This window comes from Fukomys damarensis, unplaced genomic scaffold (assembly GCF_012274545.1).
Source record: "Fukomys damarensis isolate Sample0158 unplaced genomic scaffold, DMR_v1.0_HiC HiC_scaffold_27, whole genome shotgun sequence".
Taxonomy (NCBI): Eukaryota; Metazoa; Chordata; class Mammalia; order Rodentia; family Bathyergidae; genus Fukomys; species Fukomys damarensis.
In genome coordinates this window covers 14409453-14432291 of record NW_022900939.1, presented here as the reverse complement: position 1 = coordinate 14432291, position 22839 = coordinate 14409453, and the positions used below count along the sequence as shown (strand labels likewise).

Below are 22839 nucleotides of genomic sequence, written 5' to 3'. Positions count from 1 at the left end.
TTACTCCAGGGTTTGTAGGGACCTAGACTGCCACCCACTTTGTACTTTCTGGCTGTGTTTTTACTAAGAAGTGACTGAGATATAGGAGATAAAGGAAATAATACAAATTCCTGTGTCTTCTTTCCACAAATCATAGATGTACAGCTGGTCCTTGAGGCTGTGGGGAATGAATCAGAATTCTTTCCATAGAGGTATAAAAGTCAAATATCCTCACCATGTTAATACCATCCCAAGATACATCTGTGGTAGTGAACAATCAATGCAAGAGAGGTGAAATTTCCCATTATGTACTTCTTGCCAAGTCTTGTGTGGTGTAACCCTGTGGAACCTTATCACTTCATCCCAAACCACACAGCCAGAACTTTAAAAGAGGCTTCCCACCACTTTTCACAGGCCTCTTTCTGCAACTCAGTCCTATTCTTGGTGCATCCAACACTCTGGCCTTTGTAATGGATTTTTCTGTCTGAGCACATGCTCACTTCTCAGGGCTGCCACTGCCCTTCTCTAACAACTCTGATGCTAGCCTTTCCTTAGTGGCAGTTATTCATGTACATTTCCTTGATTAAACTGCTTTTAGCTGCCCTGGTCTCATCATCCCTCAACATACTATATATTTCTTCTCCTCTATGAATAGTTTATCAGCTGAGCACACACACACACACACACCCCAGCAGGATCCGGATTTGGTCAAGTCGGGCCTAGGAGAAGAGTCGTCTCTGTGGTCTGTAGATTGGAGTGCTCAGCACAGTCTTCATGGAAGATGTCAACTCAAAAGCAGGTTTTGATTTGGGGAAAGAAAGAAGGAAAAAGGATATGGATATTCCACACTGGAGCAAAAGAAGCCCTTGTTACTAACAGCTGTTAAAACCCTCATTGTGAAGGAGGAGTTTAGAACTGGAGCTGTCACAGAGATTTAGTGATTATCTGTGGATTTCAGTGCCATTACTGCTCTTTACCAGAGGGGAGAGAGGGGGTTTGGAATGAAAGAAAGAAAATAAAGCCTTTGGTATTGAATTGTATCAGATTCATGGAGTCATTCTGCTCTCCTCCTCCAGACAATTTTTATATTCCTTTGTTTGGTCTACTTTGAAAATCTTTTTTTTGAGCCCTATTAAGCATGCCTTTTATAACTATGATGTGACCACTTATGTCAATTCAAATTAAAATAGTTAAGTGGGTGATCATCTGGACCTTCATATAGACCTTTGATTCCCAGCCTTGGTTGCTAGACCCCTACAGTTAATTTGACCCCATTTCCAAAGCCTATTCTTCTTGTTTTTACTGGGCAAGAAAAGGCATAGAATTAGTTGCTGGAGGCCTTAGTCAAACGCTGTCAGAAATTAGACTCGGGAGAAATGGCTGGGAAGTAGTTCAGGAAGAAAATATGTGTTCTTTCTCCAGCTAAACATAAAACAAGTAGTTCCATTGGCTTCACTTAAACTCCTTTATGCAGAATTATGACTTTTTGGTAATTTCTTTTTTTCTTCTTACATGTATTTCAGCCAGGGGCCCTAAAATAGTTTTTATGGGTGAAAAACTTTATGGTCTCACAGAAAATGTTTTTTAATTTAAAAACAGCCCCCAAAAGAATACTTATTTTCGCCCCCCGCAAAGTGGTTGGCTGAAATGTCTATTTTGTTATCATTCTCTCCCTCCTACCCTTCTATGCTGGCTGGGTGAAGATTGCAGTGAATGTTTTAAATAGTAAGTGAGTGAGTGGGTTGGGAAAGCAAAAGATCCATCTACACACTTTGTGTTAACTTCCCAAAAGCCAGCCATCTGATATATTTATTGTTCTATATTAAACTTCGTTCGATTGGGACTCAGAAAGTGAAAGCCTTAGAGCTCATCTAATTCAAGAAGGACAAAGGGAATAGAGCAATATGTAGTAAAAAGCTGGTATGTGGAGGGCATTTTATGAGAAAAATGACCACTCAACAGCATTTCCCATGTGTTGTATGCTTTTACATTCATAAAGAATCTGGGACTCAATGGTAATACTCTGTAACAAGGAGACTGAGGTCTGGGGGAGTTTTATTGGGCAATGGGGGTGTTTTATAAGCTGAAGGGTTAGATTCAGACCCCAGTTTCTCTGACTCTGCACTTCTTGCTCTTGTCAGTCTAAAAGGCACAGTTGAGTTTTGACAGCAGGATCCCTGCCATTCATACTGTTGATAGATGTCCTCAGTTATGCAATCTAGAAGGGTGATTAGGTTTCACTGGGTTCTAAGGAGCATATTCCCCTGCCACTCTTTGGAATATAAGGACTGTCCTCTCTGGCTGGGCCCCATAATTCGACTAGTAGAGAGCAGTTGATTTCCATGCATCATAAATAAATCTTGATTTATGTTGGAAACTGAGCCATAAAACAAGTTTTCTGCATATAGATGAACAGATCTGAAGTGATAGGATTATATCATTTGGGTATCATAGCAGAGCTGGCTTTTGGAAAAAGTGGAAGGAGGGCAAAATATGTCTTTATAGTAATCCTTATCTCTTGTCAGCACCCTGTACTAAACATCCTAATCCTTACCCTTTAAAAATGATCTTTCCCTCAGCAAAACCTAGTCATCCAGCACATTATGTCATCAGCTTCTAAGATGAGGTAGCTCATCCAGTTACTTACTTCTGCTCAAGTAGTTTATGGAGCCACCATGGCCTACTCTCATCCCTATAATATATACTGATTTTTAACTCTGGGAGTTCAACTAGAAGAAGCCTTGTAACTACACTAAAGGAAAAACTTTACTAGGGATTTAGGCTTAATGGCACATGGAAGATCTTTTGAAAGCGTTGTTGGCCTTGGCTTTTTTCACATACTAACGTTGGGCGTCTGTTGCTTTCTCCATTGTATAGGGAAGTCACGTTTAGAACAGTGGGCTTTGTTCAGTTTTAAGATTGATGACTTGCAAAGGCTGGATGGAATGCTCAGTTTTCAATCTCCACCACCCACACCTTGGCTCTCCTGTTAGGTATTTTCATGTGTTTAGGGTCATCTAGTGCAAACCACACTAGTGTTCTGTTTCATAGGACATCAATGAACTGCAGTCCAAAGAGAGCCTCTGCTAAGATTGGCAGAAAGTCAGTTGGGTATGCTGTTCATGTCAGCCTTCTTCCAAACCTGTTGGCTGTATCACAGCTTCTGGAATATTGGTGGTGGAATACAGATGGAGGCAGCTTTCTTCCCTTCTTCCCTATTTCTTGAGGAGACTTGTAACAAGAATGTTTATTGCTAGGGGATGGACAGGACTGAGTGGTAAAGCAGCATGAAACCAGGCAAAAGAACAAGGACCCTCTGTTCTCTCCTACAAATATCCACTTGGTAGATATACCCACCTCAGAGACCGCCTGCTGGTGGAGATGTCTGAGTTATTAGCATAAGACCTTGTGCTTTCCTTCTTCCCATTTCAGAGCTCTCACAGCCCTTGGCGTGGGCCTCAGACTGGACAAATTCGGCTTTGACAAAGGGTGGACCCTAGTTTGTGCTTGGGAGCGAGTGCCACTTTACTCCAGACCCCCAGTGTCATCACATTAGCACCTGTGTCATTCTTCCAAGCTGAGTCTCAGACCCGAACTGATGATATAACCACATTTGAGCAGCCTGAAGTCTGCCTTTCCCCACGCAGGCTTTATATTGAGTTACCACTGGGTGTTTGTTTTTCTTTTTATCCTGAAACATCTGTTTGTGCTGCCTTGGGGAATGTTGCATAGAACACAGCCTGAATATTTTAAACATAGCCCTTGTTCACATATTGGAGTGTTAGCGGTATGGTAGACACCATATGGAATGCTGCTACCCTTTTCATCTCTTATTCTTTCCCATCTACACATCCCTCAACATAGACATTTCAAGCATGACCTGTGAAGATAAGCATTAGGAGCTGCTGATAAAGTTGCTTTTTCTCTCAGCCTACCCTCTGATGCTTCATCGTTAGCCATTCTGAACTTGTTAAAGCTCCCTGACCACGCCAAGGTGTTTACCATTTTCAAGAGTTTATCCAAGCCATTTCTTCCACCTGACATGCCCTCTTCCTGGCCCCCTTGTCTTCTTGGAAAATACCAATCCATCTGTCAACACTGAGTGATAAAGTCACTTCTGACTCTATAGATGGAATTCACCACTTTTCCTTCTCTCAGCTATACAGAGGCTACATCCTGTGCCAGACTGTGTCATCCTTAAGGGCACAGACCACATGAAGCCATCTTTCTATTCTGTCACTTGCATGCAGTAGGGTCTCAGTCACCCTGAGGTGAAAGAGAAGCAACTGACTTCAAAGTGGAAGTGATAAAAAAGCAGTTGAATTTGGCTGAGTGCTCATTACTTGTTAGGCAGTATAATAAAAACACTTTACATCTATTATTTCATTTAATAGTTATGTAAATTGCAGGAGATAATCCTGATATTTCCCTCTTCCTGAATTGCCGTTTCCCGTACTCATCATTCTTTATCCCAGCATCATCCTTTATTTTCTTCATGGTACTTTCTGCTCTATAAAATTATTTATTTGCCGTTTATTATCTCATCAACTAGAAATTATGCTTGATGAAACCAAGGAATTTGTCACTCTTTTGCACTGCTGTACTGCCAGCATTATTATAGTAACTAATATAGTGGGGATGCTGAAATATTCGTTCATTGAAGGAACAAATTAATGACTCTTTGTTTTATAGATAAGGAAACTGAGTCATAGAGAGGTTTAAATAGCTTTGCCAAAATCACAAAGCTCAGAGTTGAAGGGCTTGGTTGGAAGTCCTGGCCTTGCTCCTAAGTGGATGATCCTACCGTATTATATCCCTTCCTTAGGCATTCTCTGATAGACAGATCTTAGTGTTCCTAGGAGGTCTGTTTTCTTGCTGGATGTAGTTTCTACATTGAAGGTCTGCCTTCCCCTACCTTTCACCTCACTAGCTAAATGAGAGATCCTGTGTACCAGCTGCCAAATGTGTCCTTAATTGCCAGGCATGTTGCAGAACCCTGGATGAATGAGAAACAGTTTCAACATCCGAGGAGCTCAAGAGGCCAGGAATGACATTTACATTCCAGGCATATGGAATCCCTGGAGGCACAGGGCAGAGTAGGGACCTATCAGACCATCTCCATTGCTGGATTCCCTGAAGGCAGCTGGGAGGAACATCTGGACTTCATTCAGATTCCGTCCTCTAGTGGATAGAGTAGAAATCTGGTCAAGTTTTGAAAGATATTTCTGTTTAACCTAATTAAAAGAGTGAGATCTTGGTGCTTCTCATATCAGGACAGATAAGATTGCAGTTGACCCACAGACATTCTAGCCTTTGTCCAGGAGAAGGTGATATGGTGTTAAGTCTTTTGCATGATAGTATATGGTGGAGCCTAGAAGAATGAGTGAAAATCTGAGAGAAATGTATGCCTTGTACACCCAGGTTATAACAGGAAAGTTACTAGCTGGCTGCAACTGTAAAAAACTGAAAACACCCAGCTACACTTTTTTAGAAAATAGACTATTGGAATTTTCCTGTAGCAGGAAGGAAGTTTTCTACTAATTGATGCCTATACTAGAGTTTGAGTCTGTCAAGGCCTTGGAAAATCTTTAGGTCACCTCCTCTACTTAATGTGGAGTCTCCTGCCCAGGGGTAAAAACAAGAAACTGGCCTTGATTGAAGTCCCAACTCTGTCAAAATGTAGGATTTTAAGATGTCACTTTATTTCTCTGCTCCTCATTTTCTTTATCTGTAAAGTGGAATGTTAATGTTACTGCACAGGATTGTTAGAAAAACTGAATGTAAAATTTTCGGTGATTATTTCAACATTTAGCAAATAGTAACATTTTATTACCAGTACTAGTGAGTGCTTATAATGTAACATTATCCTCTTTTTACAGATAGGTTAAACTTTAAAAGAGACATCTCACCCAAAGGCATATTGCTAATGTATGCTTGAAGAGAATCTTGAATCTTAGTTGTACGCTTTTTCTACTATTGGTTAAAGCTACCCCAGTAGTAACCCAGCCCTCCTACTTGTGAATCCAGGCCTCAGTTGACATTTCATTTGAAGGAGAGGAGCAATGAAATGCGCACCTCATTCGCCTCCACCTTGGCTTGGATGATTTCATATCATCCTTTCCCCTCTCTTTTTGTAGACCAATAGGTTGAGGGATAGATGGTTTAAAACTTTGGAATCCAAGGCTTTCTGAAGAAAGGTCACAGTTGGATCGTGGGTCATTGGAAGTTTCCAAATGTGCAGATGTTTTATAGGGAAGTCAGATGAGAATATTTCCACCTGGAGATGAATCAGTTTTTCAGGGTTCCTTGTTGGGGAAGGTTGGACATCAACTTGCTTCTGCTGCTCTTCAGTAACAGTATTTTCTGTCTATCAACCAAACCTGTGCTTTATCAAGAAAGCTTGTTTTTAAAAGTAATTTATTGTTTATGAGGTACCATTTCAATCTGTTTCTGGTGTCCCACTGGTTATGTGTACCTGGTCAACCCATAATAATTAGAAAAAAATAGAATCAGTTCATCTGTAAGTAATATCTATGAGATTCCTGGGCATTATCTCCAGGACTGCAAGTAACCCACAGTTTGCCTGGGAAGGTTTCTAAGAACACTAATAATCTAGGGCTTGGCTTTAATCATTCATTTGCTCTTTTGGTTTTACCAGTACCAAGCACATTGCCAGGTACTAGAGACATAGTAGGGGACAAAGTAAAGACCCTTGGTGCCCTGGAATAATTTTAGATAGTGATTGGTACCATGAAGACAATACAGTATATAATAGTGCAGGGGATGTGATAACTATTCTAGATTCCTTGGTCAGGGACAGTCTCTAAGCAAGTGACATTGGAGCTAAGACCAAAATATTAAATAGTCATTCCAAAATGTGCAGAGAAGTACTTTGGAGACAAAACAAGTGCAGAAGCCTGAAGGCAGGAGCAAACTCATTTTATTTAAGGAACAGAAAAAAAGCCAGTGAAGCTGGATGATAGCATGAATCCAGGTGGGAGGGGTTGACAGGGCCAAAGTATGTAGGGATTTGTGGGCCCTAAGCTTAATTCTGAGAGTTTTAGGAAGCCAGTAAAGGATTTAAGAGGAGCAAAGACATAATCTTTTATATATTTATACATTATTCTGAAGTTTGAAATAGACAGTAGTGAATTAAGAGAAATAGAAAGACTAGTCAAGAGGCAGCTACAGTAGTTCAAGCTGAGATGGCGGTGGTGGAGAAGAGGAATAGACAGATGGGGAGTAAGTGTTGGACTTACTGGGATGGAAGATTGTAAGGTGCTTACAGGGTCTTGGGGATAATACTTATCACACAGAAAGCATTCAGTACATGAGAACTGTTACAGTCTTATTAACAAATGGCTTTTTATTAGTGACCAAGAGAGCAGGCTTGAGAAAAAGTCTTTATCCTCTTCAGATGACAAACATGGTATAGTGCATGTGTGATCACAGTTTTTACTCATCTCCTCTCCTCACTTTCTCTCCTCTGTGCCCCCCCTGTAAACACCAGTCCTAGAGAATTTGGGGGGTTGTAGGTTGGTATATTTAAGAGCCAGAAACTAACTTCTCACTCTGCCATCAATCCACTGTGGCCATTAGTCTCTCTGGGCCTTGATTTCTTCATATGTTGCTAAATGACACCACAATATATTGGACACATTTACTAGGTACCAAAATGTGTTGGGCACCTACTAAATGCTAAGCCATTTATATAAGTGCCAAGCGCTCTCTCTATATAAATCTCATGTTATCCTCTCAGAATGTCTTCCAGATAGTTACTAAATTATCCTCATTTTTCACATAAAAACATAGAACTCAAAGACCCACAGCTAGTTAATTGGCAGAACTGTGGTTTGTACCCTAGTGTTTTTTGTTTTGGTTTTGGTTTGGTTTTTTTGGTACTGGAGATTGAACTCAGGACCTTGCACTTGCAAGGCAAGCAGCAGAACCACTGAGCTAAATCCCAGCCCTGTACCCCAGTTTTTCTAAAACCCAAATCCACATTCATAACCCTTGGCCATATGAGAAGTGGCATGGGGTCTGTCATGGTTGGTATGTCTACAGCTACCAGCTTTCCGCAGTTTTCGTACCCTATCTCAGGATCATAACGGGACTCAGAGCTACTGAGATGTGTGTGCATGTGCGCATGTGCACACTCCCACATTCGGTGTGCTATTCATACAGAGATTACAGATTAGTGTCGAGTGTATTTACTTATTGATCCTTTCTCCGTGGGGCTTTGTGAGCTTGTAAGATACATCAGCTGAGACAACAGGAAATTTGAAGGCCAGCATTTTATTAAATCTTATATTTAAGATTTCCGTGGAAGGAAATTGCTTGAAAAAGATTTGGTTGCCATTACTTACATTCAGAGAGATGAGGAAACTGGGTCCAGTGATTCCCTGAAGGTACAGGAAGCAAGGGGATGGTACAAATCCCCAGTACTCCTTTGGGCTGTTTTCTGTTTCTGACTCTTCATCCCCTGGCATTGCCTGGGCCCTAGTGGGCAGTATGGGAAAGGTTCTCTTTAGCCCTTAGTGCAACAGACCATCATTGATATGGAAGGAAGGTTACGAAGGTCACCATAGGTGGAAGAAAGGAAAAATTTAATCCACCCAAAGCATTTTCCTTTTGAAGTTTAACAGGAAACCACAAACAGAAATGACTTCAGAGAAAAGGAGCACGTAATCACACACACATGTACACATGCATGTGAATGCACATTTTAGGTCAGCTTCCCACAGTCACTTTAAAACTGTCCCATTTTTGTCAAGGGTATAAAGAACGTGGACATTCTTACAACCATGTGGTAATGACTACAAATCAGTATAACAGTCTTAGCATTTAAACAGTAATGTGTGAAATGCTTTTAAAAACACATGTCCTTTGCTCCCTGAAGAAATATCTAATTCTAGGACTGGGACAGGAAATAAACAAGCCTGTGTACCTGAGCATGGTGGTATGGGCCTGGGATGGTAGGAAGATCACAATTTTGAGCCCAGCCTAGGAAACTTGAAACCCAGAGCTCAAAATTTTAAAAAGAGCTGGGAATGTAGCTCATTGTGAAGGCCCTAGGTTCATTTCCCAATACTTCAAGATAAAATTAAATCACATTAAAAATATAATTAAAAAATAAAGCCTGTGAAGTATGAGCCAATTTTATAAAAGAAAGACAAATATTTTAAATGTATATTTAAAAGGGATATAAACAAATATATTTCAGGGTATTAATGGTGATTATCCCCAGTGGATAAAGCTATGGCGTTTTTTTTTTTCTTTTTCTAGAAGCAGTACCTATTTGCTATAGAAAATAAAAGGCAGAAAAAAGGAAAAAGTCACTCTTTGAATTTAAAAAGGAAAAGAGACTAGAAGTGATTCTGTTCTAAATCCAGCGGCAACAAAAGATCAGTCCTAAAGAAAGGAGTTCTGAGAGCAGATGGAACATTGACAGGCTAAGGAGCCTGCCTGTTACTTCTGGTCCAGAATCTCACTATAGCAGGACACTGCATTGCCTTCATCTTCCAGAGAAGCAGGCCACCACCCACCTAGCCCCACTGCTTACAAGAAGGATAGCTACCTGTAAAATGATAAATAGGCTGCAAGGTTCATGGAGATCAAACTTGGTACTGTGATCAGAGGCCACCCTAAAGACCAGGCCTCCCTGAGAGGCCCCTAAATAGGTCTGCACAGGCAGAGCCGGCTGTGAGGGCTGAGACACAAACTCAGGACTGTATTTTCTTCTCCTTCCTTCTATCATAATCCCAGCCTTACCTGGCATTGTTTTTATCTTTAAAAAGACCACTTGTATCTGTCTTCCATCTCACTAACAACCCTTATTGGTGGGGTTTTCAGGTGAAATCATTTTATTCAGGTGAAAAATTCAACCCCAGACACCTTAGATGGCTGTTCCATTTTGGCTGGGGAACCAGAGATCAAAAGATAGAGACTTTTACAAAAGTCCTATTCATTTCTGAGGTCTGAAGTCTGATTGTTTAACCTAGATCTGCCACTTTTAAGCTGTGTACCTTCAGCAAATCACGGAGCCTGCCAAGGCTTCAAGGTTCTCATCTGTACTTTGGAGATCATAATACCAGATGCTGTTAATCAGGGTTCCATAAGATTATGTATATCATAGTCCATGGAACATTAAGCCCTTTGTGAATAATGACAGTTATTATAAGAGAGAAGCTCACAGGATTAAGTAAAATGTGGTCTAGAAAGAAGAGCTCTTCTCCTTTCTTGTGCTTCAGAAGATGCCATAATGTTAATGCTAAGCCAAACTTCTTTAAGAACCAAATAATTGAGGCCTGAAGCTTTTGCTCATACCACAGCTTACCCTTAGGTTTGTACTAGGTACTGAGCAAATAGTATCATTTATCACCTCAGTGGTTGGGCTTAGCCAGAAAAATAGGTGAAAACTGGAATGTTTAAACCAGGCTTCAGTGGATATGTGTACAGAAGGAATAAAGAGGGAGCACAGGAAACACTATAAATGAGATTCATTTTATTACTTCAGCAAGTGTTAAAGTTGGAAAAGAGCTTAGCTTTTGTCTGGTTTGGGGTTTTCATAGGTTTACTTATAGAGCAAGACATCCTAATTCCCCAGAGAGGAAACTGGGTCCCAGAGTCACATAGCAGAGCAAGGAAAGGAATACTAGTCTTACGTTTATGTGAGTTAACGCAGGATAAACTAAGGACATTTTAGTTTATTTTATTTATCTCTCACTCATTTCACAAGCTGCCATTAACAAGTTCTGATCTTTTACATTTTTAATTTGTTCACTTTTAGCCCAGGCTGTTGGAACAATTAAGTGTGTCTGCCTGAGAAAGGTCCCTGGATCTTAATGTATGGTTCATCTCCTTAGCAAGGACAATCCTACACTTACTGGTACTGTGCTGCTGTTTACTCAAATACTGAAACCTCAAGACTTCTTTGGGGGGTGGGTTTTTTGTGTTATTTGTAAAATAAATTTTATTTTATTCCATTCCTTCAAGCCCCCTCAAAACTTTTTAGTTAGCTCTTTGTACAGTCCTCAAGTAGCTTAATTTTTGGAGAATGCTAAATGTTTTTGAATCTTAACTGAATCTAGCCTTTCTCCCTTATCAATGCCTCTTAATTTTTTATCCTCAGCTGAGTAATCTTTTCATAGCAGTAATTAATTAATATCCCAGAACTCAACAGACACGGGTGATGCTAATTCATATTAGGTTGTATTATATGCTTCGGAAAAGAAACAGACTTGTGAGTTCAGAATGCATACCACTTCATTTAACATCCTCTTACACTGCTACAGCTCTGAAGACAAAGTTGAGCTGCCTATCTATAGGACAAAAAATCTGGCACCCACGTTTAAAGGAGTTATTTTGGGTCATGGTGTTAGCCCAGAGTCAACTAGCTTCAAAGCATAAACAAGATGGCAGAGGACCATGTTGGTGGGAAAGGTGCTTAGATCATGGTGGCCAGAAAGCAGAGAAAAAGGGAGGAGCCAGGAAAGGAGATAGACTCTTCCAAGTCATTCTACCCAGTGACCTGCCTCTTCCAGTTAGGCCCCGCCTCCTAGCAGTGCACAGAGCTATAAACTCATCTGTGGATTAACCCTCTGATAAGTACAGCACCCTGTGATCCAGACATCTTCTAAAGCCCCATCTCTGAATGCATGAGACTTTGGGGCCATCCTAGATTTAAACCATAGCACGCACTAACTAAAAAATGATCAGGGAGCAGAACTCTTCTCCATCATAGTCAGTTTATCAGTAGTTGTTTATTGCTATGACTGGGGTTTGTAACAGCTTCTCACAACTCTTGCTGCAGGTACTATAGCAAGACAGAAAAGTTCCTCTTCAGGCAAGGACACCGCATTCTGCACACCTTAATCCCATTCTGTTACTCTTAACAATTCTATCCAACCAGGGAAGTGTTGAATTTCATGCCACCCTCCCAGTCAGAATTTTTAAAATTAATTTTATTGGTACATTTTATTGGTACATTTAGTTTATATTACAGTATAATGACATTCATCGTTGGAGTTCTGTACCTTTACATAATATATCTTGATTCTTATTTTTTCCCGATTCCCCTGCCTTCTCTTTAGCCTCTCCAGCCCTCCCTATTTACAAAGACTTTGTTCCCATTTTTTCATTTGCATATTAATTCCATTCCCTTCTTTCCTTTCCCCACCCCTTCCCATTTTCCCTTCCCCTTTGCACCTTTTCTTCCTATTTCACATTATTTATTATACATTTTGATCCTTATTTACACTTTGTTTCTCACACCAGAGAAACTATTCAGTATTTATATAAGCATGTCCTATTTTACTTAAGAGTATCACCTCAGTGTGAGTCCATTTAGCCTCTAAAAGAACTAGGATTAGAAGTCCCATTTTACTCAGCTATTCCCCTACTGGGTATCTTCCCAAAAGAATCATACCACAGCAATATATGTGCACCCATGTTTATAGTGGCACAGTTTGTAATAGCTAAAATTTGCCCATCATTCTGGAGCCTGGATAAAGAAAGCGTGGGTTTTAGATATAAAATGAGGTACTATCCAGTCATAGTTTAAGTGCTTCCAGTTCCTTTATGTAAATGTTTTGGTTTTATGTCTCCTGAAAGGGTTTAGAAAAAAGTATTCCTTCTCTATTTTTAAGTCATCTCCTGAAAAATATATCAAGTTTAGGGTGTTTGAGAAGAATGTAATTGCTGACATATTGCATAGTTAATATATGTGCTTTTATATATGCTTTTGTCAGAACTTTGACACTGCAGATTCACAGGCACAATTCATGACATAAATTAGTTGGCAAAACCAGTTCTTATGGTCAAACCATCCAGCCATGTCAGACTTGTGTTTTGTCACATCAAGCCTGATTTTTTTTTTCTTTTTTCAGTTCAAATAAACATACTAGCACAGATTTCATAGCAGCTGTCTCACTTCTGGATTTAAGTTCTTATATCAGTGGCTAGATAGATGAAGTACACAACCTTGTCAAGAGTGCACAGCTTGTTTGAAATAAGAGATTGTCTCCTTTACTGTCTCACCTCACTCTCACAGGACTTTTAGAAGTGAGACATTCTAAAATTGTTGCATGTAAAATTCAGGAAGATAAGAGGTGTGCATCTTCTGTTTGAAGGGAATGCCAAGTGATTATAAACCTAGGAGTAGCTTAAAAGAGCAGATAGACTAAAGGCTTGCTCTTGGGAAAGTCAGTTTTAGGAAAGAATATACTGTATTGAAGTTAAGGATCTGTACATATATTTCCTTAAAATTACGCATACTCAAATACTTCCTGAAAAACTCATTATATAACACAAAGTATATGTACTGCAGACTTAAGCCCACCACTTTTATATATAACAGTACCCTCAAACTAGATCCATCAGTGACTAAACCAGACCACTTATCTAAGTTTTACTGAATATTTGCCCCCATTAGCATTTGGCAAATAATGAATTTTTGGGAGCCCTGCTGCCAAACTCAGTCTAATACCTGTATTTCATTAACTCTGGAATTGGCAGTAAAAAAAAATACAAAAACTCTTCCAGCAAGTGAAGCAGGATACTGTTTCTCTCCGGAAATTTGGAGATAGGAACATACTTGTTCTGGAATGTGATGTTTCAGATGCCATGACAAGGAGCACTGAGGAAAAGTTAGGAGGAGATAACTATTTGTATTGTACAAAGTACATCCAGCTTTCATAATACCTGGAAGATAGTTCTACCATGGAGAAACTGAGATTCAAAGGTTACTAATTCATCTAAGCATTTGAACCTAGTTCATTCTGGTGACTCCAAAACTATATAATGCTCTCCCATGTGTGCTTACGTAGAATAGCCTGTCTACCTAACACCCTCATTAAAAACAAATATATAAACAGACACTAAAATAAAATAACCTCTGAATTCCACCCCAGTTGTAAATTTAATTGTGTCTGGTAGAAGAGGTGGGTGAAGGCTGTGCTACTTTATTCGCAGAAAGTGAAGGCTATTATGGACTGTTTCAGATAAAAACTTAGGAACATAGCTTGTATGTCTGATGAAGGATAGGGAATGATGCCTCACACTAATGGTATTGCTAGGTAACCCTCCAGGGTCACACACAGGGTGAGGAAAGTTCTCTTATAGATTCAGTTAGGATCCTTTTCCTTCACTACTGTGAAAAATGGGTTATTATGAAAATAAGATTCTGTCCTAACTGCTATTGTGAAGAATATGTTTTCTTTTCCTCCCTTGGTTCCTGTTCTCTCTCACTACTAGGCTTTAAAGTCCATGAGGGAAATGATTGTGTGTATCTTTCTCCTTTAGTGTAACTGATAATGATGCCTAATATAGTAGGACAGTAAATATTTAGCAGTAAATATAAAATCAGTACATAATATACCAGTGTCCCAAGAGCTCATGTGTTTTTATCTCTCAGGCCCAGTAACATGTCTCTTTCAGGGTAAGGAGAAAACTTCATATCACTCAGACTTCTGACCTTTTCCCCAAGCTAGTCTCCAAGACTCACAGTAGAACTTAGCAGCTGAGAAAGAATGTTATTCTCAATTGGGGTGAGAATTATTGACCTCTTTGTGGCTATGATGAAAATTATGTCTTTTCTCAGACAAAAGAACACACAGACAAAACTGTATACAATTTCAGTAAGTTCATGAACCCTTTACGTATCTGAAGTTAAGATGCTAAAAAATGAACTGCAGTGTAGAGAAAGGGCACAGTCACCATACTAGCCTTCTCGTATTCAAACTAATACTGACTAGCGAACAATAAGAGCTTGCTTTGGATGTAACACTAAGGGGATGAATATGGTGCTGATTCCAGCACTGCCTTGGTTCTGTGAGAAGCTTTCATAAAAGACTCTTTGTCTCTTTTGGGACAGATGCCACCAAACAGAGCTCTGTGACAATCCACTGGCTAGCCCAATCCACTGGCTAGCCCTTCCTACATGCACCCTCCCGTTTCATAATTGGAAAGCCAGTAGGAAAAGGGTGTGGAACTATTGCAAAGTTTTGGATGGTGAAGTGTACTGAGTTGGTTCCTGTAACTTCTAGAGTTAGACTTACCTTAATTTGTAGGCCTTGTGTCTTTAATGTTTTTACCCTTAACAGAAGTACTCAAAGTCTGCTGCCTAGGATATTTTCCTTAAAGATTTTCCCAGGTGAATGTAAAATAGCACAGATTTTATAGAGATGTAGTTAATCCTTTGTCAGATGAGAAGTTTTTAGGTCATAGCTGGGAGCTGATGCACCACAAACCTTTTCTGTCTGCACCTGCTTGACTACTTTAGACCTTCTTCAGCCAATACTAAAACTTGAGTTTAAAGGACACAGACTGTACTATGTGACCCTAGGAGTTTTTGTCTCTTGGAACTTCACTTTATTCACCTGAAACAATGGGGGTAATAGTAGTTCCAACATCCTAGGATTGGTATGAGGAGTAATAGAATGGGTGAAAAACTGCAAGCTCAGTGCCTCTGGCTGACAGTGAGAATAGATCAAGTTGTCTCTTGTTAATATTTAGTCAGTGCTTTTGTTAGAAGCAGACAAGGACAGTCTAGGCAAATCTGCTTCTTTTGCCCTTTTGAGTTGCTCACATCTGCTGCTTTTCTCCACTAGGACAGGGTTATCTCTCAGTGTCCAGACCAGACGCTAATTCTGAGCAGCTGAAGTCCTAGCCATCCTTCTGGGACTCTGCAACTCGTTTTTTTGGCCAGTAGAATATCACTGACATCTATAATACTCTGGTTAGTGCAGTAATGACTGGCCATTCCTTTCAACTCTATCCCTCCATCCCCTTCTTTCTGATGTTATTTCACTCCCTTTTAAAAGACAACCATATGTTGAGCAATTCTGTATGCCTGCATAATACTACTGCTAGATGTATAGTAATTGGTAAAATAATATTGTTGTTCTTATCTGCTCTAGTTTGGATAGTGGGAGAATAAATACCAAACAAGATACAGAATGTGATAAGGGCTACGAGAGAAGACAGAGTATAAACAGGCAGTTCTACTCAGATAGAGGACCTTCTCTAAAGAGGTAACATTTAAACACAGGAACTGATCCAGTAGAGTTGGAGCCCTGGCTTTTATTCCAGGTGTGAAATGCCAATGATGGCTTCTCTTTGTTTTTCTTTCCTAGCAGTACATGGCTAACGCTTAGAGGAAACCAAACTCATGATTTGCACCAGTAAATTAAATAAAAAATTTAGCATTGTCATCTTCTCCTTTAAATAGCTTTTCACTTACTGTATACCAGGCACTGTGCATTTTATATAGTTCTCCCTCCTTAATTCTCCAGTAACTCAGAAAGCTTTGTTATCATTTTCTCTGTAGTCAGATATAGAAATCAGAACTCAGAGAAACTTACTTAACTCACTTGCACACACTGCTCAGCTACAGTAATTAGGAGTTGAATCTGGGTGTATCTGACAACAAAGCCTGTACCATCAACCCCTAGACTACAGTGCCTCCCTTCTGTGATGTCTTAACTCACCTGCTTCTCCTTTTCCTTTGTAGTGGTGCCAGTGAAGAAGAGGACACATGAAGACTTGGCATCCCCAGTGGAAAACCATCCCTCCCCTTGTGTGTCTGTGACAGCTTGTGTGTGTAATGGCTTCTGATTTCTATGAAAGCTGCCCAGCAGCCAATGTCCTTCCTCAGATCCATAGTGGGCACATATCTCTCCAAGAGACAACCAGTCATATGCTTGTTGAGTGTGTGCTTCTCATCTTCTTGTTGTGATAGGTCAAGGAAAGAGTGTCTTTGATCAACTGGGAGCAATTAAGAAGGGTCCTTCAGGTACCCTCTCCACGGCTGCTTTGAACTTACTCAGGAAAGTCAGTCTCTAATATTACAGAAGTCAAAAGTATCACTTCATCAAGAAGAATCTGGAAAAATTTGGAAGGGAAGTCGGAGTTTTGGCCTACATGCAAACAAAACCCCACCTTGTTGATAATAAAGCATGAAACAAAAGAAGACAAAGTTAAGGCTGAATTGACTCATGTAGACAGTCTCTCATAACCCATTTCTACCTTTGTGAACATGAGTACCATGAAGCAGGATAGATGACTTAAAAATGGAATTGGAAAAGATTAAGAGCTAGAATGATAGATATTTTTAGTATTTGAAGTTATCCAGTACTTCAGATTCATAATTCAGTGCTGTGGAAATGAAAAAAATGATTGAAGAGATGGAAAGGAAATGGTCTTAGGAAAAAAAAGTGGACCAAAGAATCTGATTAAAAGATGAAATTAGTATTTCTGCATTCAAATTGCCCAAGCTCCCAAATAGTTACTAAAGGATCTGACAGAACTTGAATTATTTAGGTGAGCTCTGCAGGTTTTATGGGCTTGTCCTAACATGAAAGGCTGAAATGTATATTGCCAAATGAGAATTTTCACTATAGATTTTGCCAGTCTCACTCCCAGGTTAACCTGATACAGTGTGGGAGAATTCTTGCCACTTTGTGGCTTGCTGAATTCAGCTTCCTTTCTCAGCAGATACCGGCCAGCCTTTCACTCCAGCTGGAATCTTCCTTCCTTTGGCGTTCCTCACCCACAGACCTTCAAATCGTCTTCCACACCCTAGCTCTTTGCTCTTAAGTAGCATAAGCATACACACCTCCGAAGCTTGGGTTTCCAGGCTTTTCCCCACTCCCAAATCAGAGTTCCTTACAACCGAGCTTTATACCCCCAAGGAGGCATCAGTGTGCTAGGGGAATACAAAACTGCAAGTTCAAAAGCATGCATCTTGCTGAAACATCAGTTTTCTTAAATGGTTTGAAGTTAGGGGCTAGCCTGTTTATATAAAAGAAAACCAGATATATTACAGAATACAGTATCTGTACAAAATCAACTATTTAGCTAAAATGGGAGACTTGGAAGGTACTTTTTACCAATGGGCTATGCGTTTCCTCTCTTCTGCGTTTAGTGGTATTTCCATGTTCATTTCTGAGGAATACAATCAGAACCATATCCAAGAAGCCTGGGGGTTGCCACTAACTGAGGGCCTAGACTTCTAGCTCTTCTGAGGCAGAACCGAGGAGCCTGCTTTGAAGGAAATCCTTTTCCTGCCTCCCTGATTGCCTACCTGTACCTGTGTACTTAGCACAAAGCTGTAGGACCATCTGATAATATGTGTGTGCAGGATAGTTTTGAGGCAGAAGCAATACTTGCTTACTGTAGGAGTCCTATTTATAATCCTTGTTCAACTCTGCATGCTATGAAATGACTCATTCTTTTGAGCCAGGAAGCTACTGAGCATATATACTTCTGGGTTAGGATTACCCTTGTTCTCTACATCTATAAGGATATTGAGATTGAGAGGAGTTTGACTTGTTAAAGTAATGTTTATCTCTCAAACTGATGTCCATCAAATGTCTAAGACACTTTTGGTGCTTTATCTGTCTACAAAGACTGGAGAATTTAGTATATATATACCACGAGTTAAAACCTCCAACCATACTCAACAGAACTACCCCAACTGAAGAACCAACAGCCACTCTTCAATGAATTTAAAACATCAGAAGACTGCAAAGACTTGTATTTGGAAGCTTGTATTGTCTTTCCCCAATAATCACTGTTTGATCTTAAAATGATAACCTTGTATTAGCAGTGGATGGATCATTGGATTTCTATACCTGATCATATTATTACTTTAAATAAGTATTTGGAAAATCCAAGCATTTATGCAGCAGATATAAACGGATATATAAAAATATGTGCCATCCAATCTCAATAAATTATCTTACGTCTACAGTCTTCAAGGAAAGCACTTTTGCTTTTACCTAGGTTTGCTTTATGGGCTCCTGCTGTCTTAAGCACCTGATAAAACTTTAACCATGGAAGTATTAAACACAGCACTACAGCTTCTGCCCAGGCTCCTCAGTTCCTGCCAGCAGCATTTATCAGTGAACTAGGATGAACTAGGATGCTTCCTCCAGTGGCACAGCTTCCCCCCAGAGCTGGAGCACACTACTTGGCCTTAAGCCAGAGCAGCGTGATGAAGCTCCCCCTCCTGCTAGGTCAGTAAAAGTTAAGAGTGCTCAGAATTGTGTCCTCACTGACCACAGGCAGCAGGGTTTATAGAAATCCCTTGGGCAGTGGTGGCGAACCTTTGGCACATGTGCCACAGTTGGCTGTTTCTTATCCTTAAAAGCTCTAAAGCTTTGGCATCACTGCCTTAGTGGGACATCATTGAGGAATGCAGATAATGGATGTATCTAGAATAAATGGTACTCAGAGCAGTTCCTGGCTGCCTTCCAAATGTTGGACTACATGGTGGAAGGGATTTGTCCTTTGATACAATATTATTAAATCCTGGACAGTCCCAGAAGTACTTGAAGTCTTAGCTCTGATAGCTCAGAAAGGGAAATAAGCAGTATTGAGGATTAACTATGGGCCAGTCCTTATGCCTACCTTTGTTAGGTGATAGAAACAGTTGCAGAGAGGAAGAGTCACTTGTCTAGGAAATATTGGAAATAGTTTTGAACCCAGCTCTCCCTGCTCTGTGGGCAGCCCTTTGCACAGATGATGGCAAACCTGAAAACAGAAGGGGAAAAAGACTTCAGGATTCCTCACTGCAGTCTGACCATCCATTTTTTGAACTTTTTCAAAAAGCTATTTCATGGCTGTAATTTGGGCTCAGAAATAACATTGGAGTTCCCTTATTCCTCTGCTCTAGCAGATGCTTTAAGTGCACATTGTTGATTTGGGCCTGCCCCAGGAATTGGGAGTTTTTCCTTTTTGGTGCCATCCCCCATAAATAAGATGGCTTTTTTTTACTTCAAAAGTGTAGAACTTCAAAAATAGTAAAAGTGAAGGGTATTCAGCTCTCTACTTTTATTTTAAAATATCTGCTGCTTCATTGATGCAGGAAATTTTCATATTGTATTAAATGTAGCCACCAGTTCTGGATTCTGAAGGAAGTTTCAATTCAAAGTCCAGTGAATATATTTCTTTCCCACTGATACCTGGGGTGTGTCTGTGTAGCTGGATGTATATGATAAATGTGATGTGTTTTTCTGTGTACACACAGACACTGTTTTAAGCACTAAGAGACTTTCATAGCAGCCCCTCGTTATCTTGCATACCACTGCAAAGGTTTCTGCTAGCCTGATTACAAGTGCTGCCAGATAACTGGACCCTGTGTGCTTAAAGAGTTACTCCCTGGCAGAAGTTGTCAGCTCCTAAAGCACTGAACCAAGGAAACAGCCCTGAAAGAAATTGCACTCCAGTCCTCCTCCAAGATGTCTAATAACACGACAAATTTACATACCCGGCCATTTTAGTGACCTGGGTCATTTTGGTCACTTTCGTTGGGCTTGAGGGCGCAACTGTATAATTCACAACCTTGTAGTAGTGAAAGAGCTTAAGAAACCCTCTCCCCAGGCCGCCCTAGAAAATATCCTCTTGATTCTTAAAATTCTACCCTCACATAATGGCTGTTCAGTATATGCTTCTCCAGAAAATCAGTTGTACATTTACTATGTGCTAAACACATCCAGAACTTTCTGCTTAAAAAACAAAACTCTCGTGGATCAGGTCCAGCTCAGCCCTAAGAGAAAAACCCTGTAGGGGACACTCCAGATCTCACATTTCTTTTACCCAGCAATGTTTCAGAAAGCCCCCACCCTGCAGTCTTCAAACAGCCATAAGACTGATCCGTTCTGGGAAAGACAATAACATTTTGGATACTGGACTTGCCTGGTAAGACATCTGGAACTGAGAGCAAACCAAAAATGGCAGAAGAAAGACCAAAGCAGGAAAATGAAAATGAATGAAGACACATGGCTACTTGGGGCCCACACTGGGCTTTATGAGGCCTCAAGGGCACAGCAGCTTCACACTTGAGCAGTCTTCACAGTGACAGGCACTGCACTAGTGGGTAGGACCATTGAAGCCATGGTCCGCCACTTGTTTGCCTGTGCACAGTCCCATTCTCTTCTTATTCATCTTTCCTTTCTACCCCTTAAACAAGGGAACACTCAATCTTTCAAGGGAATTACTTTGAGTTAATGTTTCAGTATATCATTTTCATACTGTAAATTATTTTGTAAGAGAGATTTACTGCTATCCCAGGATGTTTGAACTTGGCACCCCTGTGCATTTGGAAATCAATAAACCATTACTGGAAATACAATTTGTCTCTCAGAGTTGTGCACAAAGAACCCTGCTAGATGTAAATATTCGTGATGATCTGCATACTTACTGTGGTGTTGATGGTGTTTGGATTATTAGATGTGGGAGCCTGATTTACTCCTGACTTCCCCAGAGTGCTTTGGGAGATCTTTGAGAAATAGCAAAAGGGCAGGCTGAAGATCATTATTTAGAGTCAGGTTTTGTTTAAGTAAAATGACCCATGCGTAGGTAAAATTTTATGACCAAAGTAGATTATAACCTAAAGAATACTTCGATGTTTTCAAGTAACATTTAAAGCTTTACAACTTGGATTAAGTAGGAAGTAGGGTCAGTGAAGTTTTAATTTTTACCATGTTTTCCAGCAAAACAAATTACAGCTAGGCCAACAAAATCATCTTTGTGAAACTTTAAAAATTATATTCCCATATAATTGGTGAAGTATTTAATTTGGAATGAAGCAATTTCAATATGGTTTGTAATATTAAGGCCAGAGATTATACTGAAGCCAGGAGTTATATATTCAGAGGTCTTCAGTAGCCAACTACAAAATCTGGAGCAAGTAGGACTGTGAATTAGAATATGTAAGCCTTACCTAAGCACATGAAAATTAAAACCCTAAAAGCCATCTGACAGTTTGTATAGAGGGGATGCAGTTAGTGGACCCTACTGTAAATTTCATAAAAATTTACTTTCACCGACCCTTTTAGCTGGGGACAATGAAAGCTTTGGGAAATTTGCCTAAGATAGGTAGATTAGTCACTCAAGGTCATCCATTAAGTCATGCTGGTAAAGCTCAGGACAGCAGACTGTCTGTCTCCTGTAGCAGTCATTAGGCCCTACTTCCTCCTCCCTAGGTGCTGCAAGCAGGATAGCACTTGGGAGTCTTCAGAGTTTTAACAAACCACAATGTATTTGGAGATTTTCTTCCCTTCTTCCTGGTGCCTGTCCTCAGCACCACATCCTATTGCCCCAGCCCTTTTTGTTTCATTATACTTCCCTTGGAAAATTAACTCATTTTTTATTGATCTTTTATTAGTGCAACTTGCACATGGCCTCATTTCCTTTCCACTCATAAAAGGGTGAAATTGCAGTTTGTCTGGAGTATCTCCTGGCCCTACCAAGGCCCCAGAGTGAGATACACCCAACAGGAAGTCAGGCTACCACTTTCAATAAAAGAAGATGTCACAGCAAAGAAACAAACAAATATTGTTTGAAAGTCAGTAACTGGCTAACCTGAGTTAAATATTGTTAAATATTGCAATTTCCAGCTTTAAAACAATCATTTTTATTATTAATAGCTACCATCTAGTGAGCTCTTTGTCTAGGCCAGATGCTTTCCTAGTTGCTTTACACATTTCTTATTTAATTCTCACATCACTAGTACCATCCTTCATTTTACTGCTCAGGAATATTTAGAGAATTAAGTACTATACCAAGATTATACCTTAATGATTGGGAAACAAGGATTTAAACTCTGGTAGACTGTGTAATCTCTGTTCCTCATCTTTCCTCTCCTTGCTATACTAATTCCATCATGTATTGATAGCATCACATCATTTTCCCTTGTCCTTTCCCCACATGCAGTATGGCCTTCCAGAAAACAAATTGGCCCTTTGGTAGCTCCTCTTTGTACAGCCTGGGAAGTGCATTATACTTTCAGAGGAAGGCTGAAGATAGCAGTGAAATTCTTTTCTACCCTGTAACTTTTTCGGAAGGACTGAACTATTA

General features: G+C 40.0%; 1 protein-coding gene across 2 annotated transcripts in view; it reads left to right on the top strand.

The window, feature by feature from the left end:
* The window catches only part of Trim44 (tripartite motif containing 44), a 109889-nt gene extending 88787 nt beyond the window's left edge, over positions 1-21102 (top strand). Inside the window, exons 5-6 of one of the 2 annotated variants that reach the window (XM_010612568.2) lie at positions 15897-16010; positions 16490-21102. In XM_010612568.2, the coding sequence (XP_010610870.1) occupies positions 15897-16010; positions 16490-16517 (142 nt within the window). In that variant the 3' untranslated portion in view covers positions 16518-21102. The remainder of the gene's footprint in view (positions 1-15896; positions 16011-16489) is intronic. The other variant, XM_010612569.2, reaches the window with a different exon arrangement.
* The last annotated feature ends 1737 nt before the right edge of the window (positions 21103-22839 follow it).